The 21,081-nt window shown below is 53.0% G+C and overlaps 1 protein-coding gene across 5 annotated transcripts in view; it reads right to left on the bottom strand.

The window, feature by feature from the left end:
- Positions 1 to 10,091, bottom strand: part of GRIN1 (glutamate ionotropic receptor NMDA type subunit 1) — a 38,514-nt gene extending 28,423 nt beyond the window's left edge. For all 5 annotated transcript variants that reach the window (XM_072882991.1, XM_072882994.1, XM_072882993.1 and 2 more), the window contains exons 1-2: positions 9,834 to 10,091; positions 6,428 to 6,562 (exon numbers count right to left, since the gene is read on the bottom strand). In XM_072882991.1, the coding sequence (XP_072739092.1) occupies positions 6,428 to 6,562; positions 9,834 to 10,091 (393 nt within the window). The remainder of the gene's footprint in view (positions 1 to 6,427; positions 6,563 to 9,833) is intronic.
- Between the last annotated feature and the right edge of the window lie 10,990 nt (positions 10,092 to 21,081).

Raw genomic sequence — 21,081 nt, 5'->3', positions numbered from 1 at the left:
GAAATGAGGGAAGCAGCAGCAAAAATACCAAAGCACTGGAAACATTTCCTAATTACCGAAGACTAAGAAGAACTGTGGATGTTTAATCAAAGGAGGAAACGAACCAGGAGAGCTGTAACAAGTGTCTCAGAGCTGCAGTTTTGTATGACTGATACAAACATTCCCAATTACACAACGAGCAGGAGAAATGCAGCTCACCCCACAAGCCCAGTACTAATCAACGGGAGCGGGAAGAAGCCCCATAGAGACAAACAATGGAAGGACAACTATGGTCTCCACAACAACACGGTGCTGAAGCTCTTTGGAGTCAGCAGAGATGCCCAGGTATTTCCAGGTCCAGCTCTACAGCACAGGGCAGGGGCACACAAGATGGCTCTGAGCATTTTTAAGTTTTAAACTCTCAGCATTTTTAATTGCTTTAAGGATATGCATGGAAATGGAAATGGGAAAAAAATCAGAAGAGAAATGAAAAAAGAACAGAATAGCTAATAGTAAAAGGAAAAAAAAGATAAAAATACAGGCTAAAAAAAAATCAAAATTCTAACTTAAAATTATTTCAAACCCTTTTTGAAATGAAAACATCTTTGAAATTTCAATATATTGCATCAAATTATTTTCTAGTTTCTCAAGTAGCTTGCAAAAATGTGGTTTAAACTGATCGTGGCTTTCTAAAGTGTTGTAAATACATATCACTAGGTTCAGATGAACAAATTTTGCTGCAAAGTTGTTGGAAAGCAACTTGGTTTAACAGTTCAGGCAAATTTGCTTTCTGAGGTGGTGTCAAAAGGGTCATGGACTTGCTACGATGGTATCTCAGCTCTCAGATTACAGAATTGTAGTTTTTAAATAGGACAATGAAGAATAACTAATCACAAATGCTGAGTCTAGATTTCAGGATGAGCACTCACATTCCGTGCTCAGCTTTTGGAGCACCTGGGACTCCTGAACATCTCTGCAGGGCCCAAAGATTGGCAGAAAAATGAAAGTAGAGTCCCCCCAAAGGTTAGCAAGTCCAACTGGTGATGTGCAGAGGCAGTTGGGAATCAGGTTCTGCGTGATTTGATAACCCATATCACAGCATATGCAGTGCCAGGCCTCTGGCAAATCCCTCTGAACCCAGCACAGAGTTTTCCTGGCCATGGGCATGGGCACATGGGGCTGTACTGCAAAGTATGTGGATGCAATGATTTTTGCATTGTAGTAAGCCCTTTTTTAGCCAAATAACAGTTATAAAGACCTGATTTTTTAACACATCCTCTGTGAGACAACCGTCACTCATTTCAGCTGCACGGCTCACCACACTGTCCCTGAAGTACTGCTACAAGTGCTTTAACTCTGAGCTGTCATGGGTCATAACCCACTCCCCTCAGATCAGGCACACAGCAAAAGTGCTCCTAATTAGAAATCAGCAGTTTGCCTTGTAAGATGTTTTGCAGGATTCACATCATTTGCTCTCCTCCGAGTGTGCCTGCTGCCGGCCGGGAGGGCTGGGATGCGAGCGTGGGAATCGCTCAGCAGACCTGAGCTGAGGAGCAGCTTTCTGCAATATCCTCCTATCTCCCACCAAAACCTGACTGCTCGGCCCTGTGCTTCCTCACTTAATTCTACTTCTGCAAAAAGTAAGTAAATACAGGTTGGGACTGAGTCCAGGCTTCCACGTGGATTCAGCTCAGTGGAAACCCACAGGGCTGGAGCCTAAATGCACTGGGAGTGAGTGTGGTTATGAGGCTGGGGACATGTGCTGGGTCCAGTCTGTTAGGAACCGCAAATTATTAGTGGTACGGACTTGGTTGACATGAGTATGTATGAAGAGGATCTGAATTTGAGTAGATCGTGTGTGTGTGTGTATGCACGTGCTCAAGCAAGGACTCTGTGTATGCATAAATGTGAGCATATACATGCAGAAAGCATGTGTGTGCATGTACCCATGTAGAGAACGTGCTTGGGTGCTTGAATAGCTGTGCACGAAGAGTCTGCACGTGGCCATGCCATGCCTGGGGGAAGGTGCACGTGTGGGTGCCTGTCAATAGAGTTTGTGTGCATAGGGGGTGTGCACATGTATAGGGAGTGTGCAGGCATGGCTGTGGGGCCACCAGGCAGTGCAAGGGTATCCATACAGGGACCATTTACAGGTCCATGAGTGAAAGGATTGCTATCTTCTTTACCTCTGTCTGCCTAAGGGCTCATCACAGCTCACGGTCCATGGCTTGTAATTTTTCCTACAGGCTTGAGAAAATGATGTGCCCTTGTTTCATTACCTATGGAAATAATGCGGTCAGTCCCCCTTTTAGCAACGCACCCCAAAACTGAGCCGTCTGGGCAGTTTCAAGGAGATTGACAGAGCTCCCAATATATAAGTTCCTGAAAATTTAGCAAAAATCATCAGCTGGGTACAGAGAAGAAGCCTTGGCCAGTGTCTCCATGGAAGGAGCCTGGGCTGCTCTGCCCCCTGCTCTGTTCAGCCTGCCCGCCAGCCAGCACACGTGTCTCTGAGCCCCACCAGAAAGCAGCCTGCCCACTGCCCCGCGTCATAGCTGCAGACGTGGGAGGGAGCTGAGAAAACTCTGCCATAGCTTAGACATATGCTGGGAGGGATTTTAGTGGGGGCAGACATATGGGGAGCTCAAGTGCAAATGCATTGTCTGCCTTTCCCCTGCAGTGCCTGGAGGAAAGGACTTCTTAACCTCTGGGGAATGGCCCAGTAGCCTTGTGGAGTGGTGAGGCTGCTCTGCTCTCCTCCCAGCCTGAATCCTGAGAGCCTGTGAAGAGCTCTCCTCCACTGGGATGAGTGGGCTTCATCACTGCCACCAGCACGGGCTTCAGCGCGCAGAGCCCCTCATCTGCCCTGACGCACTGCAGGCCACCCCTGCTGACGGCTGCGCTGCTCGGTGGTGGCTGTGAAACCCGTTCCTGGGGCAAACGTCTCTATGTTATGTTAACCAGCCTCTCCAGTCACTTCTTGCAGGTGCCAGTGAAGGAGTCCTGACCCTGACCTGGGTCGAGGGGAATCACTTTTCTCCCCACTTTCAGTGCAGCTTCCCACGCTGACTAGCACCACTTCTGCTGAGCATCAGTTGCCAGTGAGACCAGTAATAAAGAAAAATACCCCTCTCGGTGAGCAGTAACCCCCAGGAGGGCATGGAGTGGTTATACTGAGACAAGGAATCAGAGGGAAAAGCCATCCCCAGGCCCAGGCTGGAGAGAGAGAGGGAAAGAGGGAGAGACAGACCTCATTTCAACTACCAGGACCAGGTGCTGGAGATTGAAATGGCTCTCCAGGTGAGAGCCAGGTGAAATGGCTCTCCAGAATGACTAAACTCCATTTTCCATCTCTTTCAGCAGCAGAGCAGGTCTCAGTTAAGAGCCACCCTTGATCCCCCTTTGCACTGCCTCTCCCATGGGGGGATGGTGTGGGGCTCAGCACCTCGGGGCACCCAGCATGTCCCTTCATCCCCATCGTGTAGGTGTGGTCCCACATGGTGGTGACGAATGGCACCAGACCTTCCCGGCTCTCGAGCTGTGCATCTCCCCATGAGCTTCACTCTCACGCTCTCAGTGTCATTTCATATTTCTCATATTGTCAAGATGTCATTGTCGTCTCATTTTTTCAGCTGAGATGTAAAGGAGATATAAATACCCCCAATGACACATGGGGAACAGAAGCACTAACACAATAGTCCAGCCTGTCCTTTCAGGGGGCCCAGCATGAGAAGGTCAGAGCGTGATTTTGGCAATGCTCAGTCCATGAGGAGTCCATGAAGGGCTCTCCATAGTGATGGACACCACAGTGATGGGTACCGCTCTGCTGCCTTTACCGTGAGACCCTCCTTTCTCCACCTGCAGCTCCCTGCTCATGGCTCTCAGAAATGACCGGGATTTCAGAGACCCCCTCACCATGCAGGCAGGACTGTTCTGAATGACGTGAGGATCTTGGTGAAGAAACAGGTAATGATTTCATAAGATATATGCACAAGGAGGCCAAACAAAGGCTGCCAAGCCAGAGTGCTCAGCTTGATATCTGCAATACTGTTTCTAGAACAAATAGTTCTTTGAATACTGGGAGCAATAAACTTGCTGCCCTTGGGTATCTTTGTTGAAAGACTGGCTACAGCTCGTGGACCACTATGCTCGACTGGAGATGCTCCAAGAGCATCAAAAGGTACTGGGCAAACCTGTCCTTGCTGAGGCCCACGCCTTTCCTCTTCCTGGCAGCTTAGCCTTGGGAGGACCATAATTAACTCTGAGACTTCAACCCCCTGTGAAATTTAGCTAAAATTGGCTGATGCCTTCAAAACCAATCAGGGGCATACATACAAAGTGATCTTACAAGCTTGTTTCCATAGAAACGAAGCTGAAAGATATAATTTCCTGAATTAAAAAAAAAAAAAAAAAGGCAAGCGGATCAGTGGAAACCAAAAAGGGAAACCAGGTGAATGTCCCTGTGTGCACCAGCCAGCCTGTCCTGCATGGGGTGTGCAGAGCCTTGCACCGTCCTGTCCCGTGCCTTCACACCCCTTTGCTCTGCTGTCCTCCACTCCCACCTTTGCTGTCCCCCCAGCTCCTGCCAGTCCACTATTCAACATCCTTGCTCCTCTGCCCACCCAGTCACTGCCTTCGCCCCATCTCCTGCCTGCAACTCTGCAGAGAGCTCAAAGTCCTCAAGCCCCCGGCTGTCTCGGTGGGAAGGAGTCTGAGCAAGAGGCCAGCCAGGCAGGAGTGCTCGGAGGGGTGAGACACGTCCGGTGCAGGCAGTGTGGCCTCCCTGCCAAGTCCCTGCCAGGTGAGTGCACCCCACAGCCCTTGACCTGCCCAACATCCCCAAATATTCAGCGGGGAGCATCTCCCTGCCACTGCAGTGGGTTACCACTGCTGCAGTGGGTCGCTCCTCCAGCTCTGAAGTGAGCCAAGTGGTTTTTATGAGCCACTTTTGCAGAAAACATGTTTTAAATAGGAAAAAAATGGCTAAAGCAGAGTCTGTTGGGGAAGCTCCCACCCCCTCAGGGTGAGCACACAAATGCAGCACAAGGTTGTGCTGTGGAAAAGGCGTCCAATTTGCTTTGGTGAAGTGTCTCTGCTGAGATGAAGCTGGACCGGTAGCATACACGGTCCCCTCTCCCTGCCATCGTGTGCACTGTGACAAGGTCCCTCCAGAGACATTGCTGATCAGACCTACCTCCTCCCCATGGCAGCATGAACCAACGTCCCCATGCACATTTCCTACCTGCTGCCCGCCCTCTTCCTCGGTCTGCCAGCTCTGTTACCATCCCCTTCCTTCTAACAGTGCATGACGGGACGCTGCCAGGGCGTGCGGGTCCCCAGCCCCTGGCAGCCACCATTGCCGTCACTGCCATGGTCTTGCCTTGCTGGTTGTCCTACCATGGTTTTACTTGGTGGGAGATGCCAAGACCTGCTGCTGCTCCAGCCGAGCAGTCCTGTGGGCTGCATCTCTGGGAGCCTCTGCTCCTCCCTCCTGAAATTTGACTTCATTTAACATGTAGGCGGAGTGACTATTTTTGCACTGAACATTTGCATTTGTGAATATTCACATTTTCCAAGCAAAGACCGATTCGTGCTTTGAAACAGGCCTGATCTCACCCACTAAGCTCGTGCACCTGGATGAAAACCTCCACCAAGGCTGCAATGGCGTGTGGTCTGCCTGGCTCTGCTCAGCTCCTCCTTTTGCTTTTACTAATCACGAAGTGTGTTTGCAAGACGGGTTGTGAGCTGAGCACCTGGTGGAAGAGCCGGCCATGGCAGCATCTCATGGCCCAGGCCAGGGCATTTCCCCCAGCCCCACCTCAGAGCAGGACCTCATCCAACCTGAAAGTCTCCGAGTTTCCACAGGGAGAGCAGACAGCACTTTGAGATACTGGAATTTGAACCTCTTCCGTGAATGCTGGCCAGACTGAATGTCATTTAAAGCCTTGGCATAACTTGTTAGTCAATGCTATTATCTCCCCTACCAATCTCACATAAACCCAGAGAAGTGAATGCAACCAAACAACCTTCAAGCCCCAGAGAGCTCCTGCCCAATGTACAGGCTCCACTAGGACCCTCCTGCCCCTCCGCAGGTCCCCCCGCACCCAGGGAGCACCCAGGACCCCCCGGCTGTCACTAGTGAGCAGGGCAGGAGCTAGTTTGTGCATTTGCCTTGGCTGAAGCGCAGCGAGCCCAGCAGCCTGGCAGAGAAACACTGCAGAAATCATCCAGCACTATGTAGGTCAACACTGGCAGCTGCGAAAAAATAATGTACCGGGGAATGCGGGAGAGAGAGAGAGAGAGGGAGCTGCAAGTTTAACTGGAGAGGATGGATGGACAGACAGACACAGATAGGCAGGGTAGTGTAGACATCATTAACCCTCCTGACGGGCACTCTTGATTTACACCACATGTATGAGGTACTAGACTAGAAACATGCATCAGTTACCTTATCAGAATATATAGACATGCGTGTTGTCAGACCAATGACAGGGATCCTGTAGAAGCCAGCTGTGTATGATACGGGTGTTGGTGTTAGGTGATCGTTGGGAGCAGGAGGGTGACTAACTAATATTGCATAGACCTGTAGGACAGGATACATGACACAAACATTATTTCACAGGAGCACATTGGCCATCGGGTGTGCTTATTTTCCTTTTCTTTTCTGCAACATTAAACAGCCCCGCGTTGACATGATAACAGCATTCAAATAGTCGGGAACAGCAAAGCAAGGACTGCGCTGGGAGCGAGGGGTCCTGTGCTGTGGCTCGGGCTGCAGCCCATGCGGAGGCGATGGGTCTGCTCAGGGTTATATCTTAATGGAAATGCCGTGCCTAGCCACGCTGCTTGCTAAACTAATAACTTTCATGGATTACAGATTAAAGGGAAACATCTCCCTTACAGTCACACTGTGTAATGCGATTTCTTTAACCACACATTTAATACTCGGTTGTAATTCCCCTCCGAGGACAATTACAAACAAAGTGGTCAGCTGGGACTCCAAGCAGGAGAAGGAGCGCAGAGCCACGGAGCAAATCAGCCATCTGGCCCTGAGCACGCAGAGAAATGAGAAAGCCGGGGGGGTGGCGGGGGGCAGGAGCCGGGATCTGCCTGCAGCACGCCGGGGTGATGGGGCACAGGGCATCGGGGTTACACCAAAATGGGGAAGTAGGATCTCAGTGAGATCCTGTTGTTATTGCAGGGCTGGGATTTTGGTCTCTAGCAGGATCCTGTTTTGTGTCAAATGGAGAGGAAGGAGCTGGGTAATCCCTGGGGGATCCTTTGTTACACTAATGCCCTTTCACTGCACAAGGAACATTCCCAGCTGGTGACAGGTCTCCAGCTAGGGTGAATAAGTGCAAGGACTTTGATGTCTGGAGGAAATAACACTTCCTCCTCCAAGCATCTGCCCGAACCCCAGGATGTGCTCTGCACGCAGGCTGGAGGGACAGCTTGCTAGGACAGGAGGGGAGGATGAAGCATGCCTGGGGAAGGGGACCTGGAGAGTGGGTGGGAAGAAGGGAAGATCCTGCCTGGCATTGGGTGGGAGCAAGCTGAGAGTGCAGAGCGAGCTGGGGCAGGGGTTGGAGACCCTGCTATGGGAGAAGGGAGGAATTACTGGGGAAGGGTTGGGGAGGTCACCTGGGGAGGCAGGAGGAGGGGAGTGCCCTGCACAGAGACGCCTGGTGCCGTGCTGCCATGAGGGATGGGCGAGGACCTGCACCCAGCAAGGCTGGGGCATGGGCCTTGGGGCAGGATCAGGCACTGGGGGGGAGAGGCTGGGGGCTGTGTGGGGGTGAGGGCTGCGCTGCGTCGCGCAGCAGCTGACCAACAGGAGCTATTTTGCTTGTTCGGGCTCCCAGCCCCTTCTCTGCCTCGCAGCCCCCTGCTTGGGCACAGTGCCAGCGAACGAGGATAGATGCTGGCTGTGCCCCACGCTGGAGCCGTGGGGCTGGGAGAACTCCTGTGTGTTGGGATGGCATGGCCACCCCCAGGATCCTGGCCCCCAGCATCCACAGCCCCCTCTGCACGCCGGCTTAGCTGCCCCCCCACATCCCACCGCTCACACGGGGACGTGCCAGCGCCTGCAACCCTGCACCAGCCCGGGGCTTCGTGGGGTTTGCCATGGGGACAAGGCTTAGAGGTGGCATGGACACAGGCATCCATCAGCCGGGTTGCTTAAATGGAGCCTCTGCTCAGTGAGGGACTCGACTGAGCCTTCTCCCCGCTCCCTGCCGGCCAGCGGGTATCTTTTACAGCCTGCGCTGTGCTTCCTGCCCAGCTCTGCCACCATCCCCAGGGATGTCTCCAGCCATCCTCCATCTCCACATTGGGAAGCTGAGCTGTGAATGTGACAGCTCTGCTCTGCCGTGCACCTCTGGCCCCTCCAGCTCCCTCCCCCGTCGCTGGCTTTGTGCGCGCCTGGGTGTGCATATGTGTGCGTGTGGGTGTGTGTGAGTCTCCGTGGTGCGGGCGTTCATAGAATTTGTGTGCATGTTTGTACCTACGCATGGGTCCATGTACGCCTTTTGCGTGTGCATGGGTGTGTTTGAGGTGGCGGTGGGTTTGTACCCGCCTGTCTGCCCACCTGATAGCCCCGAATGGGGGTAATGGGGCTGGTTAGCTGGGCTCGGCACCCAGAGCACATGCGGGGGTGATAGAGGGGCCGGGCCACAGGCTGCCCAGGGCACCCAGGCTGCACCCACAACCGCTGCAGTTTCGGACTGCTCCCTTGCGTGCACTGAGAGTGACCCATGTAGACAGGCGGGAGGAGCGTGCTGTGCTTGTGTATGCAGGCATGCATGCACAGCGTGCACTGTGTGCGTGCCCATGGCTCTCTGTGTCTGTGGGGGTGTGTGCATGCTGTGTATGTGCCTGCAATCTCTGTCGGTGTGTGCCTGTGTCCTGTGTGTGTGGCAGTGGGTGTGCTTGTGTGCCTGCTTCATGCGTTGTGTGGTGCTGGGGGGCCCATGGTGCTGTGTGCAGTGGGGGTGTGTGCAGCTGTGGCGCACAGACATTCATGTGTATGACCTGGGGGTGTGTGCAGGGGGTGTGTGTCCATGAAGCATTGTGCGTGTGTGTTTGTAGTGCACACAGTGGGGTGTGTTTGTGTGGCAGTGTGTGTGTGTGTGCACCTGGAGCAGTGTGCTCGTGTGTGCACATGGATGCGTGTTTGCATGTGGCACAGCGTGTGCGCACCAGTGTGTTTGCACACCGGTACGAGTGTAGACATGCAGCGCTCTGTGTGTGTGTGCCCGTGTTTGCACAGCGATGCATGTGTGCACATGGGGTGTGTGTGTGCATGCGGCGTGGCCCGCTCCCACAGGGATATGTGAGCGCGCAGTGTGTGTGCACGCATGGCGCTCCCCACGCCCACATCTGCCCTCAATGTGTGGACGCCCATGCGTGCGCACAGCATGTGCGCATGTAGCTCTGTGTGTGCCCACGGCGACGCGTGTCTGTGCGCGGCGTATGCGTGCATGCATGTTGCTGTCTGCACGCGTGGTGTTAGGTGGGCATGCCTGCACACCCGGCTCTGTGTGCGTGAGCCCGAGTGCGCCCCGAGGTGCGTGTGCGAGCCCGTGTGCGCCCCGCGGTGTGTGCGGGTGCCCGTGCGGCGGAGCGTGCAGCCCGGCCGCGCTTACATAAAGGCTGCAATGCGGGCAGCGGAGCCGCGGGGCCCCGGGGCAGGACCCCGCTCGCTGCGGCTCTGCCCGCCCGGAGCCCCGGGGGCGGCCGCGGGGGGGGCGGCGGCGGCTCGGCGCCCTCCCGGGACGGGGTGGGGGGTGCCCGGCGGCGGCGGCGGCGGCGGCGGCGGCGGCGGCGGCGGCGGGGGAGTCGCCGGCCCGGGGTACCTGGCTGGAGATGAGGTCCTCGCAGACGGAGAGGGCCATCTGGATGGCGTTGGGCTTGTGCGTGACCGAGGTGGCGTTGAGCTGGAGCTTCCAGGTGCCGTGCCGCTTGTTGGCCTGGTTCACCGCCTCGCGGAAGATCTGCTCGTGCTTCTTGGTGCTCAGCACCGCGCCGATGTTGACGATCTTGGGGTCGCAGCCGGCGCGGGCGAAGGAGGAGGAGAAGAGCAGGGCGAGCAGCAGCAGCCGCATGGTGCTCATCCACGGGCGGCCCGGAGCCCGCCGGGCCCCCCCCGCCCGCGCCCCGCCGCACAGGGGCCGCCCGCCCGGCTCAGCGCGGCCCCATGCGGGGCCCGGCCCGGCCCGGCGCGGCGCGGCTCGGCTCGGCTCGGTGCGGCGCGGCGCGGGGCGCTCTCCCTGGTGCTGAACCGCCCGCTCCGCGCCGCGCCGCTCCGCTCCGCGCCGCTCCGCTCCGCCCGCCGCCGGCTCCTCCCGCCCGCCGGCCCCGCGCTGCCGCAGCGCCCTCCCCCGGCCCGCCCCCGGCCCCCGGCGGAGCGCGGGAGGGACCCCCGCCGGCCCCGGGCGCTGCGGCAGTGCCCCGCCCGGCGCGCCGGTGCGGGGTCCGTCGTACGCCGCCGCCCCGGGGTCCTGCTGCCTCCCGTGCTGGACACCGCGGGTGCCCGGGGAGGGAGGCTGCGGGGCTGGGGGCTGGCTCCCGCACCGCTGGGAAGTGTCGCTGGTGCGGGGGTGGAGAGCTCGCCTGGGGCTGAGCCTCCGGCTGCAGTGGAGAGCGTCTCCCGGGGGTCCCGCTCCGTCCTTCTCACCTGTGCTGCCCATTCGCATCCCCTTGCTTTGGGAGGCAGAATCACGCCAGGTATTGGGTAAACCAGGGTCTTCCCCAGGCATAATCACACCAGACTGGGGGTAAACCAGGGACTTCAGGATTTCTTCTCCAGAACAAATATTCCCAGTTATGCAGCATCTCTGAACAACACGCTTCTCTCCCCTGGCGGGGGGGGAGAGTTGCCTGTGACATGAAAACTGTCAGGGTCCGTGTTCACTCTAGTGCTGGAGAACCCTCCCTTGACCAACACACCTCTTGGGCAGGGATGTTAAGCAGACACTCAGCCTGGTTCCTTGGCTTCACTCTGTCCCTCCAGACAGAGCCACCACTCTTCCAGACATTAGCTCACAGGGCAAACGGCCATTTTCCTCCATTGAATTCACCACATTACTCCAGGACATGACCTTAAGATTTGTCTGCTGAGGAAGTTTCTTGGGGTTCTCTTTATCTATCTGCCCCTGGGCTACCATTAGCCTCCCCAAAGGAAATGGAGGCACAGCAGCTAGTGGCCAACATCTGGAGGACAGTCCATCTCCATGGCTGAAAGGGACTGAGTTTCACGCCTGGACCATGTCTCTCCCATTCCAGGGCCAGAGCGGTGAGGTGGACAGAACAGCACATTGCTCCCCAGAGCTGCCACTTTGGCCTTTTTGGAAAAAACAAAGGGGTTGCAGATAGCGACAGGGTGTTGCTTTGTAACTGCATGGGACAAATGCCATCAGCCAGCCCACTGTATGCCAGCCAAGGAGAGAGCAGGCTGAGCACTGCAGAAGAAAAATCACCAGAGATATTTTTACATCAGCCATTTCTAGGGTATTGCCACAGCCCACCTCTGTGCTTGCTTGCAACGTGAGTTGAAGCAGAATCTTTTTCCCCCAACGCAAATTTTCTCACTGGCATCTCTGAAGTGCAAGTTGCCATGGAAACCATTTTGTCTGTGTCCCACGTTGCCCACATGCACTTGGAAGAAGCTGCAGAAGCAAAATGGCCGTTGTGTAATGCCGCAGGGTCTCAGCATACGAGGAGCTGCTGTACTACGCAGCACTCTTCTGGCTATGAGACCCTCTCAGAGAAGCTGCGGACAATTGCTTGGGAAAGCAGTGAAACTCATGGCGGTTATGATGTGCTCTGTGAGAGAAGGAAAATGGCCCCACCTTGTCTTAACTCTTGCAGTGCTTTGCGTGGAGCTCCACACTGATCCTGCTGTGCTCTCAGCACAGACTTCCAGGCACACTTTAGCCTTTTCAGTGTCACTGTGTCACTCCTACTCCTCCATGCACGAAGATGAGGGCCTTGCAGTACTCACGTGGTGTGGCTCTGTCCACCCTGAGGGGCCCAAGTGCTGTCTTGGGGGGACAAAGGGTGCAAGTTAAAGAGAATTGCATCCATACCCTTAGATTGCACACATTTGACTTCATCCCCTCCTCTGCCTACCAGGTACATTTGCAGTAGGTTGTTCGGGAAGCAACTGTTTTGGAGTGGGCTATACAGACCCGGACGCTGGTGGGCGTGATGGCAGTAGAATAATAAAGGCAAGACCTGGCCACAGCAGGGTACTTAGCAGAGAAGACGAAGGAAAAAGACAGGCTTTGAAACATTATTTGGCTTGCTCACACCGGAGTGCAAAAGGTCTTTCCTCATTACTTGGAGTTCCCTGTAGGAAGCAAAAGGACTACAGTTACTGAGCCCCTCCTGTGTTGCCCGTGAGTCTTGGACGATTGTACTCAGGAGTCACGGTCTTCCCTCTGTGCCTCCATTTGTTTTTTGTCTCCAGAGACTCTTGTTCCTGGCACTGTTGCAGAGATCTGAGAAATGCCTGCTTCCCTCTCAGGTCATGCCTCCCACCGGGCTGTGTTGTCCTGGCATCAGGAACAGCCCGGATCACAACCTCCAGCAGCTAGGACCAGCCAGCACAGACGTTGTCACCACATGACTTCCACTCTTGCTGTGTCCACAGGCTCTTTGATCATCTGAAGGCAATGGGTGCATGCAGGGTTGTCCCAGAGTGGAAGCTGTGTAAATGGCAAGTACAACTGCATCCACCAGCTGATCCTTGTGAGGACTCTGTAGCGAGCAAAGGTCTTTGCTTTTCCTGTCGCAGCCTCCTGGCATATCATGGCAACCTTCTTAGCCATGGTTTGGCACAAGAACTTAACACAGTTGCCTGTTAGCAATTAGCATGTGTGTAGTGTGATCCTGCTCTTTGTGTCTGGCACCTTCTGGATGCAGGGGAGTTGGACAAGAGCATGGGGCTGATGTTTGCGTGGTGTCCCGTTGCCTGTGAATGGTGTAATTCCTCCCGTGGCCAGAGTAAGTTGGCATAAAACCTAGAGACTTCAGGGGAGCAGCACTGAATCTAGCTGGAAAGTTCATCTGCCTTGGGGTAAGGCATCAGTCCCAGTGGTGGAAAACCCAATATGGAATTTCATAAATGAGGAAATCAAGCATTAGGAATGTACGAGTCATGCCAGTCATCATGGAGCTGCCAAACAAACTAAATTCTTCTTTTGAGAAAGTTAAAATTTAATCGATAGCAGTAACGGCACAGCTATAACACAGTCTATGGAAATGCTTTTTACACAGCTGCAAGATGTAAGAATAGTTAATCGAAGGTATAAAACTAAGTAAAGCACATGCTGAGTGGCCATGGCAGATTTCGAAGAGCAGTTGTTAGTGAAGAACTGCAGTGGGATGGAGGTATTCCTACAGGTATGAAAGGATTTAAGATGTGGTTGATACTTCAGTATTTCTGCCTTTGTTCTGGGAGCAAACATTGATGATTAAATGAGAGATGAGATGATAGCAAATAATGATGCCAAATAGTTTGGATTGTTTGATAAACAGAGTACTGAAACATATTTTAAGACAGTGAGTGCATAGCCATGTAAGCAGAAGCAAGTATTGTTGGTCCTGCCCTTAGGACAGGACTGCAGATGCAGTGGAAATATTGACTGGAAAGGTGGACTCTAATGTTGACCAGGGGGCCAGAGATCATGAATGTCAAAGCCAAAAAGAGCCAATGTTGTCCTTGGATGTGCCCCTGAGGGGTCAGAGCAGCAGCTGGCAATGGCTTGAGCCTCTGTACAAAGCACTGGGGAATCCCAGATGGGAATGCTGCTCACAGATCTGGGGATTGCATTCTTTACAAAGAGGCCGAAAAACTGGAGAAAAGGGCCCCCCGAGAATATTTGGAAAAAAACTCCTCATGAGCTGCTACAAAAGAGGTGAGAGTGGATGAGGTCGGAGCGTGCTGCCTGCAGTATCAGACGTTGCCTACCAGGAGCAATGGCAGACAACTGCTTCTGCGCGGGTGCTTTCCCCAGGAGCTCTGAGCACTGGAGAAGCTGCTTCCAGAGTCAATCCCTCAGTGCAAGCTGGCTCCAGTGCAGCTGGGGTAGGCAGGGTGGTGAATTTGGGAGAAAGCAACCCTCTGTCTCATCCCACTCGGTGGGTTGCGAGATGGGTGAATCTTTTGATTCCCCGGGGATTTGTGTACCGACAAAGGCCGATCTCTGCTCAGCAGAGCCGCAGGCCGGTAGAGTCACGACAATGACTCAGAGGAACAGTCAGACTAGCAACTTTATTAACTAGCGAACTATACAAACGGACAAACTTAACGAACTAGCAAGCTCAGTGAACAAACAGAGGCAATTTGGCAATGGAGCTATTTTCCAGGCAACCCGTCACAATTCATCCAAAACTCATGTGCCCAGATATATGTATAGTGGAAAAGTAGAGGAAAAGAGAAGTGAGAAAAGGAAAAGAGAAGAGAGGAGGATAAAGAAAAGGAAAGGTATCACCACCCTTGGATCCCGCAATGATGATGACAAGGTGTGGCAATCCTCCAGTGATGGGTGCGCGCTGTTCCCTGGGGAAGGTGTCTCTTTATACTCTAATCCCTGCCTCAGGTCACACCCCTGGAGGACTTATGTTGTTCTGGTCCTCAAAAGTTCACAGGCACTGGGGGAGGGCGGTGGTTGCGAGGAGTTTCATTCCAAGTTTCGGGTGGTTGCAGGCCCATTCCTTAGATAAAACTCTGTATGACCTCTGGCCATAGATGGTAACTGCGCATCCTCCGACGCGCTCTTCTCGTCCTGTGCTAGCCGACTTGCTGCACCGTATCTCGCTACAATGTCTGTGACGGTACCTCTTGCAGTGTCTCACAAGACAATACCTCTTTTAGTCTCTCCTCCGAAGAGCTCTCCCCATCCCATGCTAGCCGACTTGCCGTCGCCATGCAAATCGCGCCTCATCTCTCCACAATGTTTGAGACATTAACTCTTTCAGTCTCTCACACCCTCTCCTCCTTGCATGGTCTCCATGCCATGGCCAGAGTCTCCCACTGAGCTTCATCACATCTTGGGCATATGGACACCTCCTGGGGGTGCCTGTGTGCCCTGCAGGCAGAGGAAACCTGCCCTTGGTGGATGGCTTTCTGCTTTGTGACCAGAACAAGGATGGCCTGGGACAGGGATGGAGAATGGCACTAAACCCCAGTGTGAGGTCAAGGCGGGCAGCGGGTGGTGGCAGACAGCGGGCAGGGATGATGGACAAGGAAGGGGGTGCAGGGGCCCCCCCGCAGCTCCTCACCACCCACCTGGAGACTGGTGCAGTGCGTTCCCCACTGTCAGTCCACTGGGGGATGTGATTTGTGTGAGCAGCTGGAACGCAGCAGGAGGACATCCTTGTCACAGAGTCTGCCATCCAGCCAGACTGACAGGCAATGGCTGGTGTCTGCAGAGAGTAAGGTGCCCAAAGTGTTAATTCTATGGTGGGGGAGCTGCAGGGAGCAATAGGGTGGAGACCAAGGTGAAAGTGTCCGAGCAGCCATTTGGCCTGAGCTGTTGCTGTCATATGTTCTGGCCCTATCTCCACCTCTTTTCCAGACGATACCCAGGATGGACTGCAGTCCCTAAGCAGGTCTTGTGCTCTCCCTAAATGCTTTTTCAGCCAAAAGAGACACAGCCCAGCCTACTTTGCAATTCAGATGTGGCTGGTGGAGTCACCAGGCAGCACAGCAGTGGTGCAGTGCAAAGCTGGCCTGCTATGGGCATCTGTGTTGTCTTTTCTCAGCTCTCCCCACAGGGCACAAGACCTAGGGCTCTGAGGGCCTTTGCCATCCTCCCAAGCACAGTGTGTGTCACCTCTGGAGTCCCTGCCATCACAGAAAGAAGCTGCTGTAGCATCCTATGCCAAGTGACAAGAATTGAGGTATCTCTCCCCCTCCACTGTCAGGTTACTGCATCACTGCATCACCCATGCGCAGGAGCATTCCCACCATCCACCAGCGCTTTGCCTTCGTCCAAGGCAGCTGTGCGCTCACAAGGCTGGGGGGAGTTAAAACAAGGTGCAGGCAGTTAGGCTGGCTTTTGGATATCAAGAGGTTCCTGAGTGGGCAGGGAGATATTCAGGTGACTGGTAAGAGGATGGGACATGGAACATCAATGGCCAGAAGTAAAGATGGTGCGAAACACAGAAATGGCTTCTGTGAAATCAGAAGGAACTGAATGCACAGAAACAGTCTGACGTGCAGTAGGAGTGGGTGGGAATTTCCACTGGAATAATTTTCTAAGGGAAAACCAGCATTCACATGTTTGAAATGCTCTGTAGGGAAACTCATTTTGAGAAAATTTCAATTTTCTGCTGGAAAACCAGCCAAGAGGTGGCTGGGCTTCAGCTGCCTGCACACTGTGTCCCAGGAGCTGGGACAACTTGTCCTCAGGGACTTCCAGCCACCTGGGGCTGCTGCATAGCAGGGGCTGGAAAGGAGCTCAGACAGATCGGTCACTGCTTGGGCTTCCTACACATCTTCACCTCGAAGGATGCTGGAGCCTGGGCCCAGGTAATGCAGTGATGCAGCCACTGGTGCAGAGTGGCTGGAGAGGGAGCACGCTGGGGAACATCAGTCCCTGTGCAGCCCTTGGTGCTCCCCAACATGCACAGCCCACCACGCTGGAGCTCAGTCCAACAGCTTGGGTGTCCATGGTAAAGCTTGTCGTTGGGATGTGGCTACTTTGCTTCACAAGGTAGAGCTGACATCCAGGGCTGTCAGATTCACTTCCTTTATCTCCAGGGACTCTCTGGGAACACTGGGACACCAGAGTCTGCTGTTGCACCAATAACCTGCAGCCCTGCTCATTGCAAGATGTGCTGGGGTGTGCCTGAGCAGCACCTTGCTCAAGTAGAAACGTTCCCACCATTTGAAGAGCCTGGAGGCATGCTGGAGGGGCCAAATTCCCTGGGAAAGAGGACATATGAGCTTCTCCCAGGTGGGTGTGCCTCCCCAGTAGAGTCCGGGTGGTTACAGGCTTCACTGATAGGCAGAGGTGCCCTATCAAGTGGAGAGTGAGACCTCTGGGCATGCCCAACTTCTTTGGGCTGCGATGAAGCTGAGAAGAGGGCAGGAAAAGGGTGTCAATGACAAATGAGGCACTCTGGAACTTGTAACCCTTCCAGAGACAGGTGTCCTCAAAGACAGGACATTGTCTTCACAGTGATGGGTGCAGAAATGTGCAAGAGTTCCCACCTCTGAAACCTGCCTTTGGGAGGAGGCAGCAAACATCTCCTCAGCAGAGCCCCTTCGCGTGCATCCCCAAGCCCTCCGTCCCCGCCAGGAGCCCACCACAGTGCTCAGAGCTCCCCTCACATCCTGGGCCCCAGCTCTGCTCTGCTCCAGCCAGATGTGAATCTGTCCCCCTGTAGTGAACGGTGCCTCGGACACCTCAGTACTCTCAGTACTTCATGCTGCTGTTGGGAAATTTTAATGTCTTTGCAAATGCTTGACAGGGGCTCCGGGGGCTCCCCAGCCCGTGCAGCTCCCACGTGAATGCTCCCAACTTTGGGAGAGCAGAAAAATTAGAGGGCTGCTTTCCAACCTGCCAGATATGGCTTTCAAAGACATCAAACATGATAAATGAGAGGTGTATGGCCTTGGGAGTAGCTTTGGAGGATGCTGAGCAAGCCAGACAAAGCCAGAGCTGGCCCAGTTGTGTCAATATGGCATGTAGGGGCAGGAGCTAAGTGGCACCAGACTTCCTGCTGCACTTGATGTACCTCACCCCAGAAACCAGGTGGCAGGCTGGAACATGGAGCCTGGGTGTGCTCCAACGTGCACCAGAACAGATAATTGGCGGGTTAGGGCTCAAACGCAAAATCCGGAGCACAGGAATGTGACAGCAAACCTGGCCCCTCGAGATCTGTGCCCTCCTGTCATGTGTGATTGATATTTGCTGGAAGATCAAAACCTTGTTGCTGAGGACAGATAGAAAGATTGATTGCACAAGTTTTATTATGAAACCAGCCTAAAACCAAATAAAAACATGATGAGACTAGGCTAAACAGCACTGGTTTTGAAGAAAACACTGTTTTTAACTCATCTCCTTCACTGAAGGTATCTTTAATGTACTTACAAGTCAGCGCATCTGGAAGGCAAGACACACAGTCTCAAGGTGGGCTTCCTGGAAAGACGCAGGTAGGGTTGTCTGGTGAAAAATGTAACTGAGAGTCTTTGTGGACAACAACCCCGTTCTCCAAGGCTTCATCCTAGTCCTGCAATCCTGTGAAGTGCCCTTTACTTCCCATTTCAGTCGCCATGTGAAGTCCCAGCCCTGATCTAATGCAGAGATGTGCTAGAAAGTCCCAGCCAGTCTAAGGATTTCTAATATTAGCTAAACACCACGTTTCTCCTTTACTTGTTTTTCTATAGAGTTAAACATCATGTTGTCAACCTCTTGAAGCAGATGAATCCTCTCTACCATGACCACTGCTCCTGTATGTGTCAAACCTGGGGAGTGAAGCATTGCAGCCTTAGGTGGTTAGTTCAGCAAACTCAGAAGCATTTGAAATTGGGGTTTTGTACATTGTGAAAGGTGTTCAGCATCTGTAACCACAGGCACTACTTCGAACCCCAGACAAATACTTTAGGATAGCTAAGGTTGCTATGTACCAGTCAAAAGACTCTCAGTATATCCTAAAAATAAATACAGAGACAATAGCCTACAGAAGCCACAGTTATCTCACCACTGCTTAATTATACTCAGTTTACATAATTTACAGAAACATTTACTGCTTCTTGGACTCAAATGTCCTAACTTCCTCCTTTTCTGTTTCCCAGCTGCCTTGGGATGGTCCCCTGCAGGTCATTGCCCAGCTGTGCCTGAGAAGTTAAGAATGAGAAGGAAATCTCCGCATTGGGCTTGATTTTCCCTTCTTGCATGGGGTGTGCTTCATCCCAATACTGCCCGTCCCCAGCACCCTTGAGCCAGGCACCCCAGAAAGCAGGAGGACACAAGGTAGAGCCACACGCCCTGCATGTGTGTGGAGGTTCTGCATTACTCAACAAGCTCCCGGGTGCTCCTGCCATCACCCCACTCAGGAACTCCCAGCACCGTGTCCTGGGCCCATGATATCCATCTGTAAATGCCTCTTGCACTCAGTCTCTAACACCCAAGGCTTCTGGGAAGCCTTCATACATCAAAGGCTGTTTCACTTCTGTTCCTTTCCCCACCCCATGCCCGGGGAAGCAGAGGTTCCCACACTGCCACGCCAGCCGTGCCCTGAATAACTCTTGATGCTTCATCAGTGCTGGTGAATGCTTCATCAGGGGACGCACCCCTGTGTGTCCCACCAGGGGTGCTGTGGGTGCCCTGGCCCTCCTGTTTGCACCTGCAAGATGTCTTGGAAGAAGGATGTTTAAGATACCTGGCGAAAAATAGCAGAGCAATGGGGGTGAGTGTTCATAAAGGCTCTGGCCAACCAGTTCTTGGACTGAGCCCTTCCTCGCCATGGAGGTAGCTATTGCTGCTGGGTTTATGCAGCAACACCCTGGGGCTCCCCGTGTCTCCCATTTGTCCTTTCGTTTTCTGATTTCCCTCTCACTTGACCCAGTTCTGCCCACTCATAAATTCCTTCAAACTTGGAAAAGGGGTCAAATATGAGCTTAAAAGGAAAGTGCTAGATTGAGACAAAGCTCCATCTAGTTCAGTGACTAGTAATGGATGGGTAAAGTCACCTCCTGATTTTCAAGACTTCAAGTCTACTCTATTCATGCCACTCCCTGCTTCTGATCACTCTCCTCCTTTCTCTGTATCTCCTCTGGGTTTACTCCATGCAAGGTGAGGTGGCCACCATTACATGCACCTTGCAGTAGACCAAACGTGCAGATGTTTTTTTGCTCTGTTCCCAATAACATTCCTAATTATTCTTGAAGGAGGGCTATTATGCCTGAAAGCTTGTCAACTTTTTTCCAGCTGTATCAGCTCATCTAATAGAAAATATTATTGTCCTCTATGGACCTTGCTTCTTTTATACGCTTAGATCATCATGCCTACAAAAGCATTAATACTAATTATTCCTAACACTGCATTTGTCTTTTGAGCAGTGTGGACCAGTGAGCAGACGTATTCACAGACCAAGTCAAGTAATGCTCAGATCTCTTTCTGAGTGCCAATTAACAGCTAACCCTCTCCTGTGGGTCTTCGCCGTGTGCATTACATTTCACTGGCAGACACTGCTGTTTGCCTGACAGTCACCAAGAGATTTGTAAGGCTTCTTTTGCAGTAGTTCACAGTCAACTTTACATTTTACCATAGTGAATAATTTAGAATGATCTTCATCAGATGATTTAGACATCTGTTTATCCAATTTCCTAGGTTCTGTGGAAATAAATGCATACTACTCTCTTTTGTAACAGCTGAGCATCTATTCCTTTTCCATGGTTCCTATCTTCTCTCCAATTACAAAAGCAGAGTGGGGCCCCCCTGCTATTTCAGGATTATTTAAGGACCAACATACCTTAGAGGAAGTGTCTTGGAAAGCCAAGTGAACAAAGTAAGAACTTGTTCACCTGTTTGCTGACTCCTCAGGTCTGTTTGTGAGACATGGCTTCTCTGGGCAAACGGGGTGCTGACTCTTCCCCAACAGAGCATGGTAATTCCTGTGTCTCTCAACCCCTTCACTGCAGCGTCTAATGGATTTGCCCAGCACAGTACTGAGACTCATTGGTCTGCTGGTCCCCAAACCACCCATCAAGTCTCTGTTTTTGTGCAACTGATGTATTTATTATGTGCTTTTATGCCCTTAGTAAGTTGCTCTTGAAAATCCCTCTTTGACCTGCCTTATTTTGACTTGATCCTTCACCTGCCAGAGTTGCTGCTTTCTTCCTTTTCCCCGTTCAGCTGGGACTGGCAGCCTGTCCCTCTCCGAGTGATGTCTGATTACTTCCAGCCGTTGGGTTCAATCTCCTGCGTAACTACACCAGCGTTCTTCTCCTAGAACAGGTTTCCAATAGGTCATATTTACATGAACCTTTCATGTGAGGTCTTCAAGCAGTTCATCCTGTCTGAATTCACCCTTTTAGTTGCTTCTTTTGCTTCAGCCAGATGCTCCATTTCTGTGTACTTTTCCCTT

This window comes from Ciconia boyciana, chromosome 18 (assembly GCF_034638445.1).
Source record: "Ciconia boyciana chromosome 18, ASM3463844v1, whole genome shotgun sequence".
In the NCBI taxonomy this organism is placed as follows: Eukaryota; Metazoa; Chordata; class Aves; order Ciconiiformes; family Ciconiidae; genus Ciconia; species Ciconia boyciana.
This window is presented reverse-complemented; position numbering and strand designations above follow the sequence as displayed.